Here is a 20097-nt window from a genome sequence, read left to right on the forward strand (position 1 = left end):
CTTGACCTTGATAGGTGAGTAAAATTTAGATGAGTACAGTGAAGGTATTTCAACCATGATCTGAAGCCAAGCACTGAATGTTCCAGGAGAAACAGAAGATACTTGCCTACTGAGAGCAGAATACCTGTTAGAAAAGGGAAATAAGAATGAAAATTTCAGACAGATCCTCTATAAAAACCAGGCAGAGAAGTTTAGACTTCTTACCATGATCCACAGAAAGTCATTTTAGTTTGAACAGGACCATGGTACATAAAGTAGTAAGTTGATGAATGGGGCAGTATACTCTAGGAAAGTTTGTAATTTCCACTGCCATGTTCCAGTGGGTCAGCAAATAGTATCTCCTCTTGGGAATGCCCTCCTTTCAAGAAGGAAAACTTGGTTAAATAAACCAACATGCTAGATAATTGTTTGTTACCTTTTATGCAAGGTAACAGAGAGAGCCCTACCCTTTTTATATTTTATGGTATTTCTAGTCATTCAGCAGATATTTACTAAGTACTTAATGGAAGGCTGGCATCATTCTACATGCTACAGGGGGTACCAAGATGACTCTGACGTTGGAACGTTTCATGGTGTTTTTATTATTTATTTTTATTATTTATTATTTATTATTTATTTCCCTAATTCTGTTTTTGTGGCTTCTAAGTTGTTTGTTCCAGGCTTCCTCCTGATCCTTTTTTTCTGTTTGTCCTCCAGATCACCAATTCTATCTTGTGCCTCAGTTACCCTAGATTTTAGAGAATTTAGATTGGATTGGAACTCATTGAGAACATTGTGAACATCATCCCTGGTGGCTTTCACTTCTGCCCTAATCAATTCCATTTTGTCATCAAAGGCTTTCTCCAACCTAGCTTTTTCCTGGATAATTGTTAGCCTGAATTCCCTTTCTGACATACTGTCTGTGTCCATATCCAATAGCTCTGATGCAGAAGGCCCAGTCTCTGAATTTTCTTCTGTTGGGCATTCCTCCTCCTCATCATTTTGAGAGATGATGAGAGATGATTGAACGATGATTGAACGAGTGAGAGATGGTTGAATGGATGTGTAGCTGAATGTATCGACCATGGTGCACCCTGGAACCCTTCTGCCCACTGGCGTCTTCTGCCCCCGTAGAGATCCAGAAGTGTATAATTCTAATCTCAGGCTGATTTCATGGGTGATCAGAATTCTTTGGTAGGTAATCAGTGCACTTTAGGGGACAGGTTGAAATGGCGCCTCCTCCTACTCCTCTGCCATCTTGTCTTCCCTTGATCTTCATCAGGGGGTACCAAGATGGATAAGAATTAGTTTCTACACTCATAAGGTCTTCATTTAGAAGAGAAAATACCATCAGTATATAGATCCCTAGAATGTAAGGTAGATTATAATTAGTATTACAGGATCAGTATAAGCAGAATGCTTTGGGTAATTAAAGAGGAACTAGGCCTTAAAGGCTGGAAGGTTGAAGATTCTGCTGGTGGGGGAGAGTATCAGGGTGGCCGTTTGGTTGTTCCTAAGAATAGGGGATCATGAGGGCAACCTTTGATCTTTTCCTCCTTTGAGGTTTTTTGTTTTTATGAAAAAACACAGGAATAGGAAATTACATAGCATATTTAGAGAATTGAAGACTCAGGAGGTTTCTAATTCCATTAATGATAGAGTAGCATCTATTTGACCAACCCACTTTTACTTATTATTATTTTTTAAGTAGTCTCCACACCCAGCAGGGAGTCCAGTGTGGGGCTTGAACTCATGACCCTGAGATCAAGACCTGAGCTGAGATCAAGAGTTAGATGCTTAACTGGTTGAGCCACTGAGGTGTTCGCAACCCATCTTTAGATCATAACTGTAACTCTGGGCAAAATCTAAGAAATAACTCTGGAAGGCACTGTTGAGCAACCAAAAGCAGGGGAAAAGTGGAGCACAGGCCACACTGGAAGAAAGGATTGATGCTGGTGAATTTCTTTAGTTTTTTGCCAGAGGACAGATCATAGTTGTTCTCATATGGAACATCTAAAACTTAGTAGAAACCTGCAATATTCCTGGCCTGAGGAATGAGGGGAAAGTGACTATAGCAGCTGGAAAATAAGAAAATGAAAAGGAGAGAACCATGAAGGAAGAGCTCAAAACTCTTCACAGAGACTACCCAAATCGTGGGCTGACCTGTGAACTACACATGTGCAACTAAGACTAAGAATACTAAAGAGTTTTCTGTCTCTGCCTGTCACAGAGGAGACAGAGTTCAGAGTTTGAGATCAGCCAAGTTAATTACTGGCTGAAATAGGAACAGAAAAATCAATATATTTTGGTGGAATAATATAAAAGAATTCCAAGTCTCCAACAATATATCATTCACAATATCTAGAATATAATCTAAAATTGCTAGATGTATGCAGACACAGGAAAATCTGATCCACTTTTAAAAGAGAAATGAATGATAACAGAAACTGACCTTAGATGATACAGCGGATGGAATTAGAGGCAAGTATTTCAAAGTAACTTTTATAGCTATACTCAAGGATATAAAGGAAAATACACTGATAATGAATAAACAAATAGGAGGTGTTAGCAGAGAAATTAAAACCATAAAAAAGAACCAAATGGAAATTCTAAAACTAAAAGTTGAGAATTCTAGACCTAAAAATTTTGAAGTTTATTGTATGTACTTAATACCAAAGTGCAGAAAACAGGAGAGTCAGTGAACTTGAATATAGATCAATAGAAATTATGCAACAATCTGAAAAAGAGAGGAAAAAAAAAATAAGGCAAAGCCTCATGGCAGAGGCTTTGGCATATCAGAAATCAAACTGTATCATTGGAGCCCTAGAAGGAAAAGAGAAAATGGGGTAGAAAATATTTTTGGAGAAATAATGGCTGAGGTTTTCCAAATCTAAGATAAGACATAAATATACAGATCCCTGAAGCTCAACCAACCCCTAAAAGAAAGAAAATCATTCCTATGCACATCATAGTCATTCTGTTGAAAACCAAAGATGCAACCATGGGAACAATAGTATGATTAAAGGTTGGTAATGAACACCTGAAAAGAGTGCAATACCATCGTTAAACTCCTCAAAGGAAAAAGCACCCAACCATCCAGAATTCTTTTTCCAGAGACTTTAAGGGCCGTGGGTGGAATTTAGATCATATGTAGGAGAGTGGTATGCACTCAGGATAGATGGATTGAAGTCAGTACAAAGCGGCTGGCGTATTAGGTGATACATTGAGTTTAAATTGAAACTTCATCGGCCTAAAACAAACGTCATTATTTTTTAACAGATCTATGTTGGATAATCTGGCAGAGCTGTGTGAGATTGACATTGCTACCATAGATGGGGGCTTTGTGTGCACTAGATAAAGCTCCCCAAGATGGGGGTGGAGCTAAGTGATCACATCATGACTTTGTGTGGCCCTTCCTCTAGATGGATGTTGCCCTCTCACCAGGGTCCATGGCTTGGCAAACAGAGACAGAATCTCTGTCCCAGTTGCCCCCTAAAACAGGTATACATGGTATACTGGAAAGAACAAGGTGAACATGAGGGAAATCTGTAAGATTGGGTGTAGAGAGGTCTCAGGGCCAAGGACGAGCCACCTACGGCTCTAACGTTTTCAGTTTGGATGGCCAGAGGGATGGCAGGACCCTTAACAGATACCTGAGGTCAGAGAAGGGGACTTACAAACAACTGGGAATCTAAGACTGAAGATCCAGATCTGGAAGTCATTTATAGAGATGGATTAGTTTGAAGTTGAAGGGAGTCAATGAAATCACCTGAACTGATGCTGAAAATGGAAGAGATGAGCAGTGTGGATGGGATCGGAAATTTTTTTTTTAATTTTATTTATTTATTTGACAGACAGAGATCACAAGTAGGCAGAGAGGCAGGCAGGCGGAGGGGGGGGAAGCAGGCTCCCTGCTGAGCAGAGAGCCCGATGCAGGGCTTGATCCCAGGACTCTGGGACCATGACCTGAGCCGAAGGCAGAGGCTTTAACCCACTGAGCCACCCAGGCGCCCCAGGGATTAGAAAATCTTATTGTGGGATTTAGTGGAAGGAAACAGAGTCAGGATCCTAGTACAGCTGAATCAAAGTTACATTAGAAACAGCTAAAATTTCCCACCATTTTCTTGAAGAATTTTTAAAAAGATTTTATTTATTTATTTGAGAGAAAGAGAGAGACAGCATGCACAAGCAGGGAGGAGAGGGAAAAGCAGGCTCCACAATGAGCAGGGAGCCCAATGCGGGGCTCGATCCCGCAACCCTAAGATCATGACCTGAGCCAAAGGCAGATGCTTAACCAACTGAGCCACCCAGGTACTTCCTTGAATTTTTAAAAATGGAAGTAATTTACTAGATTGGTAGCATCTTAGGACTTGGAGGTTACTTTGTAGACCTGTGTAATAGGGCTCTGCTCTTAATAACTTAATGTAACTATTTTCCAGCTTTGATGTACATGGAAAAACCATAAAATATAAATTATTCACATTTACATGGAGATAAAAAATTATCCTGCATACCTTTTCCCCGGGTTATTGAGAAATAATTGATGTATGTCACCATTTTAAGGTTGAAGGTATACAGTATGATGGTTTGATTTACACGGATTGTGAAATGATTACCACTGTAGGTTTAGTGAACACCTATTGTCTCGCATAGATAAAAAAAGAAGAGTATTTGTCTCATAACTGAAAATTCTTACCTTCTGACCACCTTCCTCCATTTCCTCTCCTCTCAGCTCCCCACCTCTGGTAACCACAAATCTGTTCTTTTATTCTGTGAGTTTGGTGTTGTTTGTTTTTTAGATTCCACATAAAAGTGAGTTTAAGTTAGTTAACTATCAAACTTAAAAGAGGTATTGCTGTTTAGTGTCTGAAGTTCTTACATTTTATGTCCCTTTACTGTCTATTTAAAAGCAGACTAAAAACAAAATAAGCTTTAAAAAGAAATAGAAAAAGAGGGGTGCCTAAGTGGCTCAGTCAGTTAAGCATCCAACTCCTGATTTTGGCTCCAGTCATGATCTCAGGGTTGTGAAAACGAATCTGGTATCGAGCTCCATGCTGGGCATGGAGTCTGCTTAAGATTGTCTCTCTCTCTCTCTCTCTCCCTCTGCCTCTTCTCCCCTCTAAAAAAAAAAAAAAAGAAAGAAAGAAAAGAAATAGAAAAAGAATAATGCAGGCATGTATTTATTTATACCTTGGTTCCAAAAAGTATTACAGATACACATATACACTCACAATTAGAATTATGTAGATTTTTTGACAGTGGGGCAAAGAGAAAATAGAGAATAAGTTGAAAGAATATATAGACAATAATGTCTATTAATATAGACAATATATTAATATATGTCATAAACTTCTACAAGCTTCTCAAATTGACAGTTACATCAGCTCTCAGCCTTCTCTCAGTCAAATAGGGAGAAAGACATTTAGTAAGTTCGAAGACAGAAAATCAGAAGTAAAGTTCTTTCTGAAACTTGGACCTTGCATGTAGGGACTTCTGAAATATGCCAGCAGACAGTTTTCTCAGCATTATCCCTGCTGCCAGTACAGGTGTGTATAGCACAGATTCTCATAATCAACCTGGGGGGCATAATAAAAAAGCACTTTTCAGTGAAACTAGTGCTACAGAGGTTAAAAAAGCACTTCCTGAGTAAGCTTTTCTATTTATTATCACGCTTGATCCAGAGATCATTTAGAGGCTGGATAAATGCTTATAGAGATTGGATAGACTCATGTTCAAGCCTCTCACGAACGTTGTATAAAACTTTGGGCAGCAGATAATTCAAGGTTGTCTTTTTGGTAAGAAGGTGGAGTGAAAAATTCTCTTGGTCTACTCAGTTTGAAGGATTTGGGCCTTTGTGTATCCAGAAGCACAGAGAAGCATTCAACCTTGCTCTGATTAACTTTTTAATATCTTTAGAATATGAATTAGCATTTTTCACCAAGTATTTCCATGATTTGGAGGAAGAATCATTCTTTATAGCCATTTTGTTCCCAACTCTGATTAGGCTTTTTCAATATCCAAACCTAAGAGGACTGGGGAGACCCAATGAACTCTCTCGAGGAAAAGCAAAACAAAAACAAAATCTCTGCATTTCTAAGACTTTAACATGTTCAGAAGTGATCATCCTCAAGTTTAAATTAAGTTACTTGGTATTCTAAAGCCTCGTTTTGCTTTATAGTGTGTTGTTACTTTTTATGCCTCTTCACTTAGATTTCCAAAAGAAGTTTGCGTGGATGGACCTTTTTTTCCAAAGGCACAAGTAGGACCAGTAGCGAAGATGTAGAACATCCTTTGGGAGTAATCTTTCACGTTTCTCCTGGATCTCAAAACCAGGCAAATTTAGAACACTGTTTCCTCCAACAGAGATGTAGCAAATACTGCCCTCTACCGAGGGGATGCTCGGGATGGCTTGATGATGGTAGTCTTCAGCTACTGATTTCAGTGAATTTGGTAGAATCGTGTTTTTACTAATTACTTCATCCTTACTGTGTACATTCTTATTAAAATCATTATATTCAAAAATAGACAACAGGATGGAAACATATTTCAGCCTTGGCCACATACATTTATTTCCTTCTGTAGTCTGTACAGTCAGATATTATAATGTCTGAGGCATTAATAATAATGTTTAAATTTTAAATTTCCATTTTATACTAGCTAATAAAATATTTTTTTTGCCAGTGGGAAATTAGAAGGCGGTTGTTACAGCACTGTTTTCATTAATGAGTTTGTAAAATAATTCTAGTAATAGTTGGGCTATTTTTCTTCCCCAGCAATATTTTTTTTTAGTGTCTGCTAGATTGCTAATATCTAGATTAGTCCTTTCAAAGAACTGGCTGTTTGTGCAGCTGAAATAACTTTTCTCTCATTCTGTATGACTTGAATGGGTTAATTATATATGGTTAATTATCGGTAGAGGATCACATTAAATTCCTTCTAACCAAAAACTCCTTTAAAAAAACTAACCAATGAAATAGTTATAACATACTCACATACATTTGTATATGGAATGTTTTTGAAAAGCCCCGTGCTATCTGTGTTCCTAGAGATGAAGAATTTGGGTTCTTTTCTTATGCTAAGTGATCCATATAACACAAATGCTCTACTAACTTGTTTAGTCCCCGTTTTTTCTAGACCTTGGTTTCCCTAGGGCTGGCTTGAAGCTAAACAAATTTTAGAAGCCACAAGAAATAAAACCCCTTAATCCAAAGTGTGCCCATGGCTTCTTATAAAATCTAAAGCTTAAGGTCACCGGTGGGCTCAGTTGGTGGAGCACGTGACTCTTGATCTTGGGGTTGTGAGTTTGAGCCTCATGTAAGATCTTGGGGTTGTGAGATTACTAAGAAAAATAAAACTTTTTGAAAAGATCTTAAGCATAAACCTCTTGTTATCTTAATTCAGAGATCTTAGATACTAGTAGGAGAGAACTAGTAGGAGAGTCTAGCCAGGTTGAATAATCTTATGGGGAAGCCAGGTTGTAGGATGAGGATAGCCAAGGTCTGTGAGGGAGGCTGTGAGGTCATTTCCCTCGGCCTTAAAAACCAAAGAAGCAGGTCTGTTCCTCATGGACTTGAGGCTGCTTTCTCACCATCCCTCACGCTATAGTTAAATTGAAAACAAACTGAATAAAATACTTGGGTAAGACTTTCTAATTCCAGAAGCATTTAGGGTTTTTCTGAGGGGAGGGATCTAAGGCACACTAATTTATTTACTGTTGTTCATTCCTTTGGCATGGTTGAACCCAGTCTATCCCACTTTCCCAAGAAGCAACTCTTAAGTCCCCTCAAGTTTTCCGTGTCTGTTAAACAATTGAGGACTCCGTCCTAGTCAGATGCCAGCTCCTCCTTAACAAGTTATGGTCTGGTTTACTCAGTCCCAGTGGTTAGAATGGTCCACGTCAGTAATTCCTGCCATCTCCTGGAGACGCTTTTGTAGTTTTTATGTTATTTCCTTGGAGCTGTATTGGCGCTTACATTCAGTGACGCTTCTTCGTAATAATGATGAATTGAACGATTTCCTACTTCTTCATGTCTTTCTAATGGTGTGTTTTTAACTTATCTCCACACTTTACATTTTGGCTTTCTGTGCTATAGACAATAAATCAGATGTCTTTGTGCCAGTTGTTGGGGTTTGTTTTTCCCAAATGAACTGGAAGTATTCCTAGGGATAAACCAGCTCAGTGGTTCTGATATATAGCAGGCTTTTAACAGATCTGATTTGATGTGGTTTATGTTTTAAGAAAGTTGTTAGTTCTGGAATCTCCAGAATTGGATATCTCCAGAATTTGGAGATTTATTACATACACAAAGCTAGTCAAGTCAGGGTGAGAAAAGAGTGCAGTTGCCTCTGGTTTGCCACATTGATTTGTTGTTGTTGTTGTTTAATCATTGTTTCTACAAATTCTGTTAAAAATGCGACACTCCTCCCACTCCCACAAAGAGTACTATATTTGGCCATCAAGGGGACAGGAGTTTAGTAAAGATCTGGTAGTTTTGGGTAAAACTAGCCTCTACCATTGAGACTCTGTAAGTTAAGCAGTAAAACTTTGCCTCAGCCCACCAGAGAACACCTTCTAGAGTAGAATGTGTGTAAGAAATGATAGTAATTTCTGGAATGGTGAGCTATTTCCCGGTTGGATGTTACAGACTTCATAGTAATGAGATTTCTCATAGTAAGGGGCCATATTACGAATCTTGGGAAATTTTGTACTCTACAAATACACTCATTTCACTGCATTGTTTTTCCAATTATTATCTTTATTGATTTGATGCACCTAGTTGTTCTAACAAATTCATACGATATTCTTAGTTTGTTTTTGAAAAGAACGCCTTCACCCTAATTCTGTTAAAGTGCTTTTTTTTTCTATTAAAAAGTACTTCTCTTTAAGATACGACGTATTGTCATTTCTGTGTACACAAAGCAAGATGCCACACATACTTGTTTAATGAGGAGTTATCAGGGTGACACTATGAGGAATTTATAAAGCGGAGTCTATAAAGAGTAACCCTGAGGACAATATCATCTAGACAGCGCTTGAAATAATAATCATCCTACTTGAGCTGAAATAATGGTGGCAGAACAAGCATTAGCCGGGCAGAGAAAAAAGAAAATCGAGCTGACAGCTCATTCGTGTGTGCTGGAGTGGATCAACCGCTCCTTGCAGGGCAGAAGGCAGCCCGACGGTGAGGCCCCTGCATTTCACACTGGCGTGGCTTTGAGAAAATCCCCACTCCCGGCACCAGGGTCAAACCTCAGTGGACAGCTGTGCCGGTTCTCATGCAGGAGAAAGAAGACAGCAGGCAAGCTCTTTATTCTTCAAAGTTTGTTAGAGGAACTGTGCTACGTGTAATCCAGCTGTATACTCCCGGTAATTAAGGAAAACAAATGCTCTTTGCAAACTCATTATAGATTTAAAGTTCTTTAAGTTTTCATCAGGTTTCCCCAGAAACAAAGAGCTGGAAACAATAGTCGAGAATGCACAAAGCATCAAATAAGTGGGTTTTAATTGTTTCTGTTTAGAAAATTATTCAGATAACCAGCCACATCAAAGACTATTAAACTTTTTAATCGCTCAGGTAGAAAGACGGAGAATGTCATCATTATCTATCATAAGAAGAATCTGCATTAGATAACGCTCCTTGAATTTTGAGCTAGAATTACGTACTCAAGGATGATACCAACTGAAGTGGCATTCGTACTCGAAAATAGTCACGTGCGTTAATTATTCATCGGACACAATGCAGGAATTTACAATACTAATTACGGTTTCGGAAGGTGTCTCATGCTCTGGTTTACTTACAGAAGAGGATCAACTAATGCAAATGAAAGTATAAAGACTTACAACTCCTGTAGATACCCTGTGTGTGCAATTCCGTGGTATGTTAGGTCGAAAGAGTGGAGAAATAGGTCTTTGTGTTTTGCCAAGTTCTTGTAAGATTTAGTACAAACCTTGTGTTTTTTAAGCAGTCAGGGGTTAGCATTGATTCTGAAGAAGAGATTGTACTACTGTGTTCGCTTATTCACTAGTCTTGTATTGGGCAAGATCCCAGTCCCCCTTCGTCTAGGTGCTACGGACGCTCAGGTGGACAAGAGAGTACTGACCTTTCTGGGACTCCCCGTCTTGGACAGTGGAGTAAATGACAGTGGCAAGGGCAACTTGGAATAGATTTGGAGCTCCTCGAGCTCTTCAGTATATGCACGTACGGTGACTGTTTTACACACTCACTCTTCCTTGTTAGGGGAGATGGTGGGGATCAGAGAGCTGAAAAAAACAAAGAGTATACTTTGGACTCAGTAAAGATCTTCAACATTGTCTTGCCACATCATTCTGTTTTTGCTCTTTTGTCATAATAGATTTTGTTTCTCTCCCTTTTGAAAAATACAGAAAAATCTAAAAAACAAAGATGATAAAATATAAAATACAGTCCTCTAAGTCTATCACTCAGACCACTTAGAAATAACGATTGTTAGCATTTTTACATATTTACTTGGCCCTTTTCCTACGTATCTATTTAGAGCAAAATAGCTACCTTAGTACGAATATAATTTTGAATTATGCTTTTTTTCACTTTTATCGTAAGCATGTTTCCATGTCATAAAATGTTTCAGAAACATTGTTCTATATTGGTAATATATTCCATTATATCAGTGTGCCATAATTTATTGAGTCATTCCTCTGGTGTTATATTTTAAAGTTGTTTTGGTTCGCATAGTTATAAATAATCTGTCTATTGCCTTTGGTTGAATTTCTGATCATTAACTACAGATTGATTTCTAGGAACATAACAGCTGGGCCAAGGTTATGACTTCTTTCAGGGCTCTTCATACAATCCAACAAATTTCTTTTGGAACAACTAAACTAATCTACTTTTTTAGCAGCAATGGGTGTCTCATTACCTACTTGCCAGCATTGAGTAGTAATGACTTATTTTTCTTTGCAAAATTGCTATATGAAGAATGACACATCATTCTTGTTTTGTCTTTCTCTGGGTGCCAGGGAGCTTGACTATATTTTTCATTTGTGTATTGTGTTGCAAAACAGCAGAAGCAGGCAAAGCTTCTTGAAACCTAAGCTCAGAACTGGAAAATTGTGACTTTTGCCTCATTCTGTTGACCGTGATGAATTACAAGTCCAGCCCAGACTGAAAAGCTAGGGAGATGTCATGCCTTAATGGGAGAGTTGGAAAGTCACAATCCAAAGAGTGTAGACAAGGAGGCAAGAACAATTGGAGCCATTATTGTAATCAGACTACTGCACATAGGCATTCTTCATTTTTCCAAAAATATTTTAAATAGGTTTAAAATTATCATAATTTTTTAGAGAATTTTTAACTTAATGCACTTGAATGCCCCCACACACATTTAAATACTGAATACTAGGGAAAGGGGGATCAGTAGTCCTGTGGCAACATACCATTTGGGTGGCACATAGGGCTAGATAAGATAATTTGTCAGCACCTATGTGTTTTGATGAAAACATTTACTAAATTTCTATGATATAATCAGAAGAAAAATAAACTTACAAAGATATTAAATATAGCAAATATTGAATTTGAACAAAACTTTTAAATAAAATCTCTTCAAATTTAATGAGAAAAGTCGTGAACATAACTTTTTAAAAATCAGCTTTGATTTGAAGTGGCTAAGTGCAGTTCCTGATTAATAATTTTTAATGATAATAAAGTTTTTAAAATTTAAATTCAGTTAGCCAACATACAGTACATCATTAGCTTCAGATGTAGAGTTCAGTAATTCACCAGTTGCGTATAACACTGAGTGCTCATCACATCATGTGTCCTCCTTAATGCCCATCACCAAGTACCCCATCCCCTCTCCACCTCCCCTCCAACAACCCTCAGTTTGTTTCCTGGGGTTAAGAGTCTCTCATGGTTTGTCTCCCTCTCTAATTTCTTCCCATTCAATTTCCCCTCCCTTCCCCTGTGATTCTCTGTGCTGTTTCTTATATTCCACATATGAGGAGTAATACCATGTAATTTTCCTTCTCTGACTTAGTTCATTCAGCATAATATCCTCCAGTTCCATTCATGGTGATGTAAATAGTAAAATTTCATCCTTTCTGATGGCTGAGTAATATTCCATTGTGTATGTATGTGTGTATGTATACATATATACATATGTGTGCATATACCACATCTTCTTTATTCCTTCCTCTGTCAATGGACATCTGGACTCTTAGTTTGGCTATTGGGGACTTTGCTACTATAAACACTGGGCCGCTGGTGCCCCTTCAGAACACTACATTTGTGTCTTTGAGAGAAATACCTAGTAGCGCAATTGTTGGGTCATAGGGTAGTTCTATTTTTAACTTCTCAAGGAACCTCTATACTGTTTTCCAGAGTGGCTGCACCAGCTTGCATTCCCACCAGCAGTGTAGGAGGGTTCCCCTTTCTCTGCATCCTTGCTAACACCTGTCATTTAATTTAATTTTAGCCATTCTGACTGGTGTGAGGTGGTATCTCATTGTGCTTTGGGTTTGTATTTCCCTGACGCCAGGAGATGTGGATCATTTTTTCGTGTGTCTGTTGGACATTTGTATGTCTTCTTTGGAGAAATGTCTGTTCATCGCTTCTGCCCATTTCTTGACTGAATTATTTGGGTTTGGGGTGTTGAGTTTGATAAATTCTTTATAGATCTTTATCTGATATGGCCTTTGCAAACACCTTCTCCCATTCTGTAGGTTGTCTTTAGTTGTGTTGACTGTTTCCTTTGCTGTGCAAAAGCTTCTTATCTTGATGAAGTCCCCAATAGGTTCATTTTGCTTTTGGTTCCCTTGCCTTTGGAGATGTGTCTAGCAAGTTGCTGCCCCTGAAAGGAACATGATAATAAAAATTTTTAAGTATGATCTGAAGAAAACTTGAAGAGAAATTTTTGATAGCTACCATCTTGTGTAAACAAGAATCAAGCTTGCATGGAGAAAATTTGCTCAAGTTAAGACATGATATAAATGGAAGTGTATCAGTCTGGGCTGTGACATGGATTTTAACATCACTGAGCCTTTGATCTGGGGAACTCTGGTGCTTGACTGCAAGAGCTAAACATGAGCTACTGGAGGGTGCTGCCTTTCACCTCCCCTCACTCTCTCTCTCACTACCCTACCATGAAGAAGCATCAATTGAGCCTACTGTATAACCGAAATCAAATTTTACCCCAAATATGAAATCCTTTATGCTTTTGTCAGACTATAAAGGAAAAAATACGTGTTCAGCCTTACGTTTTATTTTCTTTTTTAAATGTCTCTGAGGGGTGCCAAAGCCACCCAGGGACATTTAAAGGGGTTGAGGGCTCTGCCTTAGGCTCCGGTCGTGGTCCTAGGGTCCTGGGATCGAGCCCTGCATTGGGCTCTCTGCTCAGCAGGGAGCCTGCCTCCCCCTTTCTTTCTGCCTGCCTCTCTGCCTACTTGTGGACTGTGTCTGTCAAATAAATAGGTAAAATCTTTTAAAAAAAGAAAAAAAATAAATGTCTCTGAAAAAACTCTACTTCTTCAGATTAAGAAAACCTTGGGGGAAAAAATGTCCATGACAAAACCCATGTTATGATCTCACATGTGCGAGATAAATGATAAGATACCCATTATAAAAATGACCCCCCAAAAAAGCATTATTGTTTTTGCTGTTTGAAAGTAATACAAGTTCATGGGGCAGGGGTGGGGGTGGCAGAGATCAAAACAGTATAAGAAAAAAACAAAATTCATCTTTTATTCCATCAGCCAAAGATAACTGCTGTTCACATTTTCGTTTATATTTTCCTAGACTTTTCCTACGTGTATACTAGGATATACAACAAAGGCTTGCCTTGGGAGTGGGGAGTTTGGGCCAATGAAGAAAGAGTGGGATTTTTTTTTTTTTTTTTTTTGTAGGTGGTTCAGTTGTTTTGGAGACAAATTGGTATAAAAGAAGGAATAAGCCTGCTCCTTGGGCTATGTTGGGTTTTATGCACCATTCATTCAGTGAATATGAAGCCCTTACAATGTGCCATGTGCTGGGGTAGGGGTTGTTCATTCTGTGGGTCTGGAGCCTTCCCCCACATGTGGTACTGGTGGTATTACCAAAGAAGTGGGAGGGAGAGGGCCTGAGATAGATGCTGTTTTTGTCCTCTATAAATGACTTCATGGAGAGCTAAGGCACCTGGCTGACAGATATCTTGGTGGACCAGAGACAGCAGGAAGGACCAGAGGAAGCAGCTTTTACCTGCTGAGTACAAAGGCAGAAGCAGATTGGAATTAGCCGAATTGTTCACTTGTTTAGGCTGCGTGACCTCATCAGCTCAGAACTAGGTTATTTGATTAGTTAATAAAGAATATAACTACTATATATTAAGTATCAGTCTGACGTATGCCAAATAAGTACCATGTGTATATTGTTTCATTTGCTTTTCACCAGAACTCCATAAATAGCATTTATTGAGCACTTACTGTGCGACGGCCACTATTAAAAGATTTTACATGTAGTCAGTATTAAAAGATTTTACATGTGAGATCAGGACAAACCTGAGAATTGTCCTGCCATGATCCCCCATTTACAGATGAGGAAATGGAGTTTCAGAGGGATTGCTCAAGGTCACAGGACTGGAAGGGGCAGACCAATGATTCCAAAGCGTCTTAACATAGTTTTTGCCCACAGTAGTTTGACTTATTTATGTAATGAAAAATAGCATTTCTGACTAATAAAGAAAACCCCCAATCTCTCACCAAAATCAATCCTGAAAGTTTGTTGAAGAAACTCTTTTAGATACCTTCTAAAAGCTTTGTATTTTAAATTAATATTAATCTTATTGGAGCTGATTTCCTTGGGGAAAAGATGTCTTTCTTCAATTAATATATGTCATTCTTCCCTTTTTTTTTTTTTTTAAGATTTAGTTATTCCAGGGGGCATGGGACAGAGGGAGAGTCTTAAACAAACTCCTTGCTGAGCATAGAGCCCCAGGAGGGGCTCGATCTCATGACCTTGAGTTCATGACTGAGCCAAAACCAAGAGTTAGATGCTTAACTGAGTGTGCCACCCAGGCACCCCCATTCTTCTTATGTTTTTATTTTTATTTGTTTATTTATTTATTTTGAAAGATTTTATTTATTTATATGACAGACAGAGATCACAAGTAGGCAGTGAGAAAGGCAGAGAGGGAGGAAGGGAAGCAGTCTCCCTACTGGCCAGAGAGCCCAATGCGGGGCTCGATCCCAGGACCCTGGGATCATGACCTGAGCCGAAAGCAGAGGCTTTAACCCACTGAGCCACACAGGCCCCCCTCTTCTTATGTTTTTAAAGAAAAAAGTAATATTGTTATCCTTTTGTGGCCTAAATTGGGATTTCTTTGGCAACAAATAACATTTCTTAGTGTTAATGACCTTTTTTTCTGTTGTGGTGGTAAAATAATACATAATGTAAAATTTGCCATTTTAACCATTTTTAAGGGTACAGTTCAGTGGCATTAAGTACATTCCCATTGTTGTGCAACCATCACCACTGTCCATTTCTAGAACTCTCTTCACCCCAAAGTGAAACTCGGGATCCACTGAAAACACTAACCCCTCACTGCCCCCATCACCATTGTTTTTAAAGGAGATAGATAACTACATAAAGCTTAATTTTCTTTACGTGAATGAGCACATAATTGTTTTAGGGATGTGAGTGAAGGGGACATTTGCTAATATAACGGCAAATGCAGAACCTTCCGACAAAGGTATATAATTTGTAAAAAGAGCTGAGTGGGCAGAATCCTGATTTCCAGTTGCCCCAGGCACTTCAGGGCTCTCCTGATGATGATTTTCCTTGGGCATGTAGTTATCCTGATAGAAATCACATCTGTGCATAAAGAACGAGTTTAATTATACATAACTATAGACCTGAGATGAGCTGTTACCTTTTTGTACATATACTTTGTGATTTACAAAAGATGAGACACTAAATCCTGACTTATCTCAAAAAAAGTGGTACGTGTCACCCTCAGAGCCTTTGTGTCTTTGTAGGAGTTTTGCTGTTTCCCCAAAGAGGCCGTATGTGGCCTTACCCCCACTGTAGGGAATTGTCTTCTTTATGTGGGATCCCACAGTCTCCGATGGGCCCTGCTGTGGTCCTGAGGTCTGGTAGACGCACAAAGACTGATTCAGGGTTTTGGATGGGGTCGGTGGTGGAACATAACTAACCGGTCCTATTGAGAACGTCCTCAACTTGTCATTATTAAGCCTAATCATTTGGGCTCAAACTAATTGAAATAAAAAGCAACCAAAGTGATCTGAGTGCCCTAGGCACTGTACTAAAGGCTTTACACGTATTCTTCAATGGAATCCTCACAATCCTGTGAGCGAGGAATCAAACTCCCATTTTATAGATAGGAAGACTAAAGGAAGAGAAAGATGATGTGACTTGCCAAAGGTACACCATTAGTAAGTAACAGACTGAGGATTCACTCCTGGGCCATAACAGGCTTAACAGCAGGGTTCTCTCCTAAGAGAGCCCAGGTTTGACAGACAAACCAAAAACCCCACACTCCAGTTCCTGTGTGGCCCAGTGAGTAGGGGAGTCTCAGGTAAGGCCAGCCTGGAGGGAAATGGGAAATGGTTGGAGATAAAATGCAGGTAAAGGCTGCCCAGCCAGGGGAGGGACATGGGAAAGCAAGGGTCCCCTCTTCTGGCCCCATTTGTTACCTAGTTGGTGAGAGGAGATGGGAGGAAGGGACCTCTCTAAGCAGATTTCCAAAGGAGCTGGGTCATTCTTTGTGCTCTCTCCTGTTTCCTGCCCCTTTGCCAGGGTCTCGTAATTGCTGCATCCTTCTTAGAGCTGCTCTCCCTCGAGGGAACCACTTCCCCAGAGTTTGATTCTGATTTACTCTCTCCTCTGCACACCCGCACGAGAGGTCTCTTTTCCTGAGTGTGACTTGTTTCCGCTACTTGTTAGGAGAGTGTAGGCTTCAATGGTTGGGCTCTGCAGTGGGGTTGATGGTCTCCACTCCTCACAAATCCCTAATTCTCCCAAGAACATAGCCAAATCTGCATTTCTGGAAGAAGTTTTTTTTGTTTTTTTGTTTTTGTTTTGTTTTTTTAAGTTTTATTTATTTGACATACAGAGATCACAAGTAGAGAGAGAGGCAGACAGAGAGAGAGAGGGAAGCAGGCTCCCCGCTGAGCAGAGAGCCCGATGCGGGACTCGATCCCAGGACCCTGAGATCACGACCTGAGCCGAAGGCAGCGGCTTAACCCACTGAGCCACCCAGGCGCCCTGGAAGAAGTTTTGATGCAAATGACTCCCCCAGGGAGGGAGACCTTTCTGGACAGGGAGCAGTGTTGATGGATTCTGCCAGAAATTGAGGGGGCTCAGCTGTCTGTGTCCCAGGGATGGGTCCTGGTGATCCAGGAGCTTCCAGGAGTACCTCAGAGTAGCTCCTGGCCCACTCAGGCCCCGGTCTCATCCACGCTGTAGCAAGGGCCAGAAACACTCATCCATGTGCAACTTAAAAAGACAGATAACGCTTGCTGGGAATGTTCCTAACCCCAAAGGATGTTTGCTGATAGTTTTCATAAATTTCATGAGTTAAAGTCGTGTTCTGGGAACAAGTGCCTTATATCGTAGGTGGCGCCTTTGTGGATAATTTTGTGAACCTTGAGTGTTGTACCCTCCTCACAGTAAGAGGGAGCAGTCTGCACCAAATTATGCTGCAGGCCCCTGTCTGCCTCTGGTCATTAACCTGTCTGGTATTTCCTACAGAAGTTAGCTACGTTCACAACACTGCACCTGAACAACTCTATTTCAAATTAAATGAGAAAGATTTTCTGATGATTTCACACTGAAACATAGTCTTTATTTCAAAATGACGACAGAAGAGTTGGCACACCATGATAAGATGGCCCATTTAACAGCAGCGACAGCTTGCATTGGAGTCATAGGAAGGATTTGTTGGGGCATGTTTACAGTTATGTCATAGAAATTGAAAAACACAAGGCTGGGGTGGCTCGAGATACTCTTTCACTCCCCACCACACTCTTGTCTTCTCTCTCGCCCCTTTTCTATGTCACTGTTACAATGACAGTAGATACCCTCCTTAGCCCACAGTGGAAACACTGCTCCGTTTGGTCAAGTCACACCAAAGCTGCCGCCTAGATCACACCATGACCAGAAAAAGAGGTGTTTTCAAATTCTGGGCCACTGGAATTGGCTTCAGTTTTCTAGTCTTCATTTTCATTTTAATTACAGCCACTTGGAGCCAGTGACTACCTGGAACTGTCAAAGAATTTCGATACAGTATTCTTACGAAACATTCCCCAATTTACACTGGCCAAGAGGACGCAGGCTCGAAGATTCATCACTCTCATTGATAACTTCTATGATTTCAAGGTAAGGATGTAATGCATTTTTCTCAAGACTAAACAAGTCGGATGGCCTGGACTGGAATCCTGGTTTATTCTCTGTGCCTCAGTGCCCTCATCTACAAATTGGGGGGATAATAGTATTTCCTTCTGAGAATTGTTGAGGGCAAGATAAGCTAATCCATGAAAAGCACTCAGAACAACACTTGGCACAAGCCAAAGGCTGTATACATAATATCAGTGATAGCAGTAAAAGTAGTGGGATTGTCAGGCTTCCATCAGAAGACACTGCGATGTTAACGATGCCATCATAGACATAGAATGAAGAATGTGTACGCTTGGTGATGAACAACAGAATGCCTTACCTAGATCGAGTGCTCAGTCAGTTCACGAGTTGCATGAATAAATGACTGGACTGAAAAAATAATGAATGAACAAATGAATGAATGATGAGGGACCTTCCTCACTATTGGAGCTCTCTCTCCCTGTGACCCAGAAACCCTCGCAACTAGCCTTGCATCATCTTTTTGTTTGTTTAAGCCATGAGCCCGTGTCCATTCATCAGATGCAATATAGCCTACTGATTAAAGAATGGGCTTTAAGCTAGGCTGTCCGCCTTAAGGACCACCTTAATCTCTCGAGCCACAGTTGCCTTCTGTAGAAGAAGAGGGGAATAATAGTGCTTATTCCATATGGTTGTTGCGAGGATTAAATGACCATGTAAGGCACTTTCAGTGAAGGTGAGCCCCTATTAATAGTCTATATCTGTGGGGCACCTGGGTGGCTCAGTCAATTGAGGACCCAATTCTTGGTTTCAGTTCAGGTCATAATCTTGGGGTCAAGAGATCGAGCACCCTTGTCGGACACCACGCTCAACAGGGAGTCTGCTTGAGATCCTCCCTCTCCCTCTACCCCTCCCTGCCATGCTCACGCTCTCTCTCTCTCATAAATAAATAGATCTTTTAAAAAATGTATCTGTAGGGCGCCTGGGTGGCTTAGTTGTTAAGCTGAGGATTAACAACTTCAGCTCAGGTCATGATCCCAGGGTCCTGGGATTGAGACCCACATCCTGCTCCCTGCTCAGTGGGAAGCCTGCTTCTCCCTTTCCCACTCCTCCTGATTGTATTCCCTCTATCACTGTCTCCTTGGTGTCAAATAATAAACTCATATATTTATATACATATGTATATATATATCTATAAATACATATTTATAGTAAAAGCACAAGTATGACTTCAAAATAGAGTTAAATATCCATAGAGTTAAATATATTACTAGTAGAGACAATATTTCTCCTTATTGTACAGAAATAGATAGAGCAGTGATTCTAAAATTGAAGGGATTTTGAGGGGAGGAGGAAAGTACCAGAATCCACTGGGAGGAAGAGATAAAATTTTAATGTTTCTTTTATTCACTCATTCAACAACCTTTCTCATGCCAAGTACAGCGCTAAATATTAGAAGTTCAACAACAGGCAAAGCCAGATCTCGCACCTGCCTTCCTAGAACTTACATCTAGTGTCAGAGAAGCATTCATCAAATATCCACAGAACTAAATGTGAAGTCATCCCTGAGGTCTAGTCTCTTGGAAGGATCGAGAGAGGAGTGTGGTGCCGGGAGGTCTGGGGGAGAGTAGACTGATCTCTGGGGGGCTGGGGATGGACCTGGGGAAGTCCTGCTGAGGATGGCCTACATCAGAGTTCCCCGGGCTACTTAAGATCCATGTTCCAGAACCTACTCCACGCCCAGTCCAGTAAATGAACCCTGATCCTAGGGGATGAACCTGAAAACCTGCATGTTCGC

General features: G+C 40.1%; 1 protein-coding gene across 2 annotated transcripts in view; it reads left to right on the top strand.

The window, feature by feature from the left end:
• The window catches only part of AFG1L (AFG1 like ATPase), a 225537-nt gene that overhangs the window by 202919 nt on the left and 2521 nt on the right, over nucleotides 1-20097 (top strand). Inside the window, exon 12 of one of the 2 annotated variants that reach the window (XM_032858264.1) lies at nucleotides 18183-18323. In XM_032858264.1, the coding sequence (XP_032714155.1) occupies nucleotides 18183-18323 (141 nt within the window). Of the gene's footprint in view, nucleotides 1-18182; nucleotides 18324-20097 lie in introns of those variants that run through there. The other variant, XM_032858265.1, reaches the window with a different exon arrangement.

Source organism: Lontra canadensis, unplaced genomic scaffold, assembly GCF_010015895.1.
Source record: "Lontra canadensis isolate GAN:19392208 unplaced genomic scaffold, GSC_riverotter_1.0 scaffold14, whole genome shotgun sequence".
In the NCBI taxonomy this organism is placed as follows: Eukaryota; Metazoa; Chordata; class Mammalia; order Carnivora; family Mustelidae; genus Lontra; species Lontra canadensis.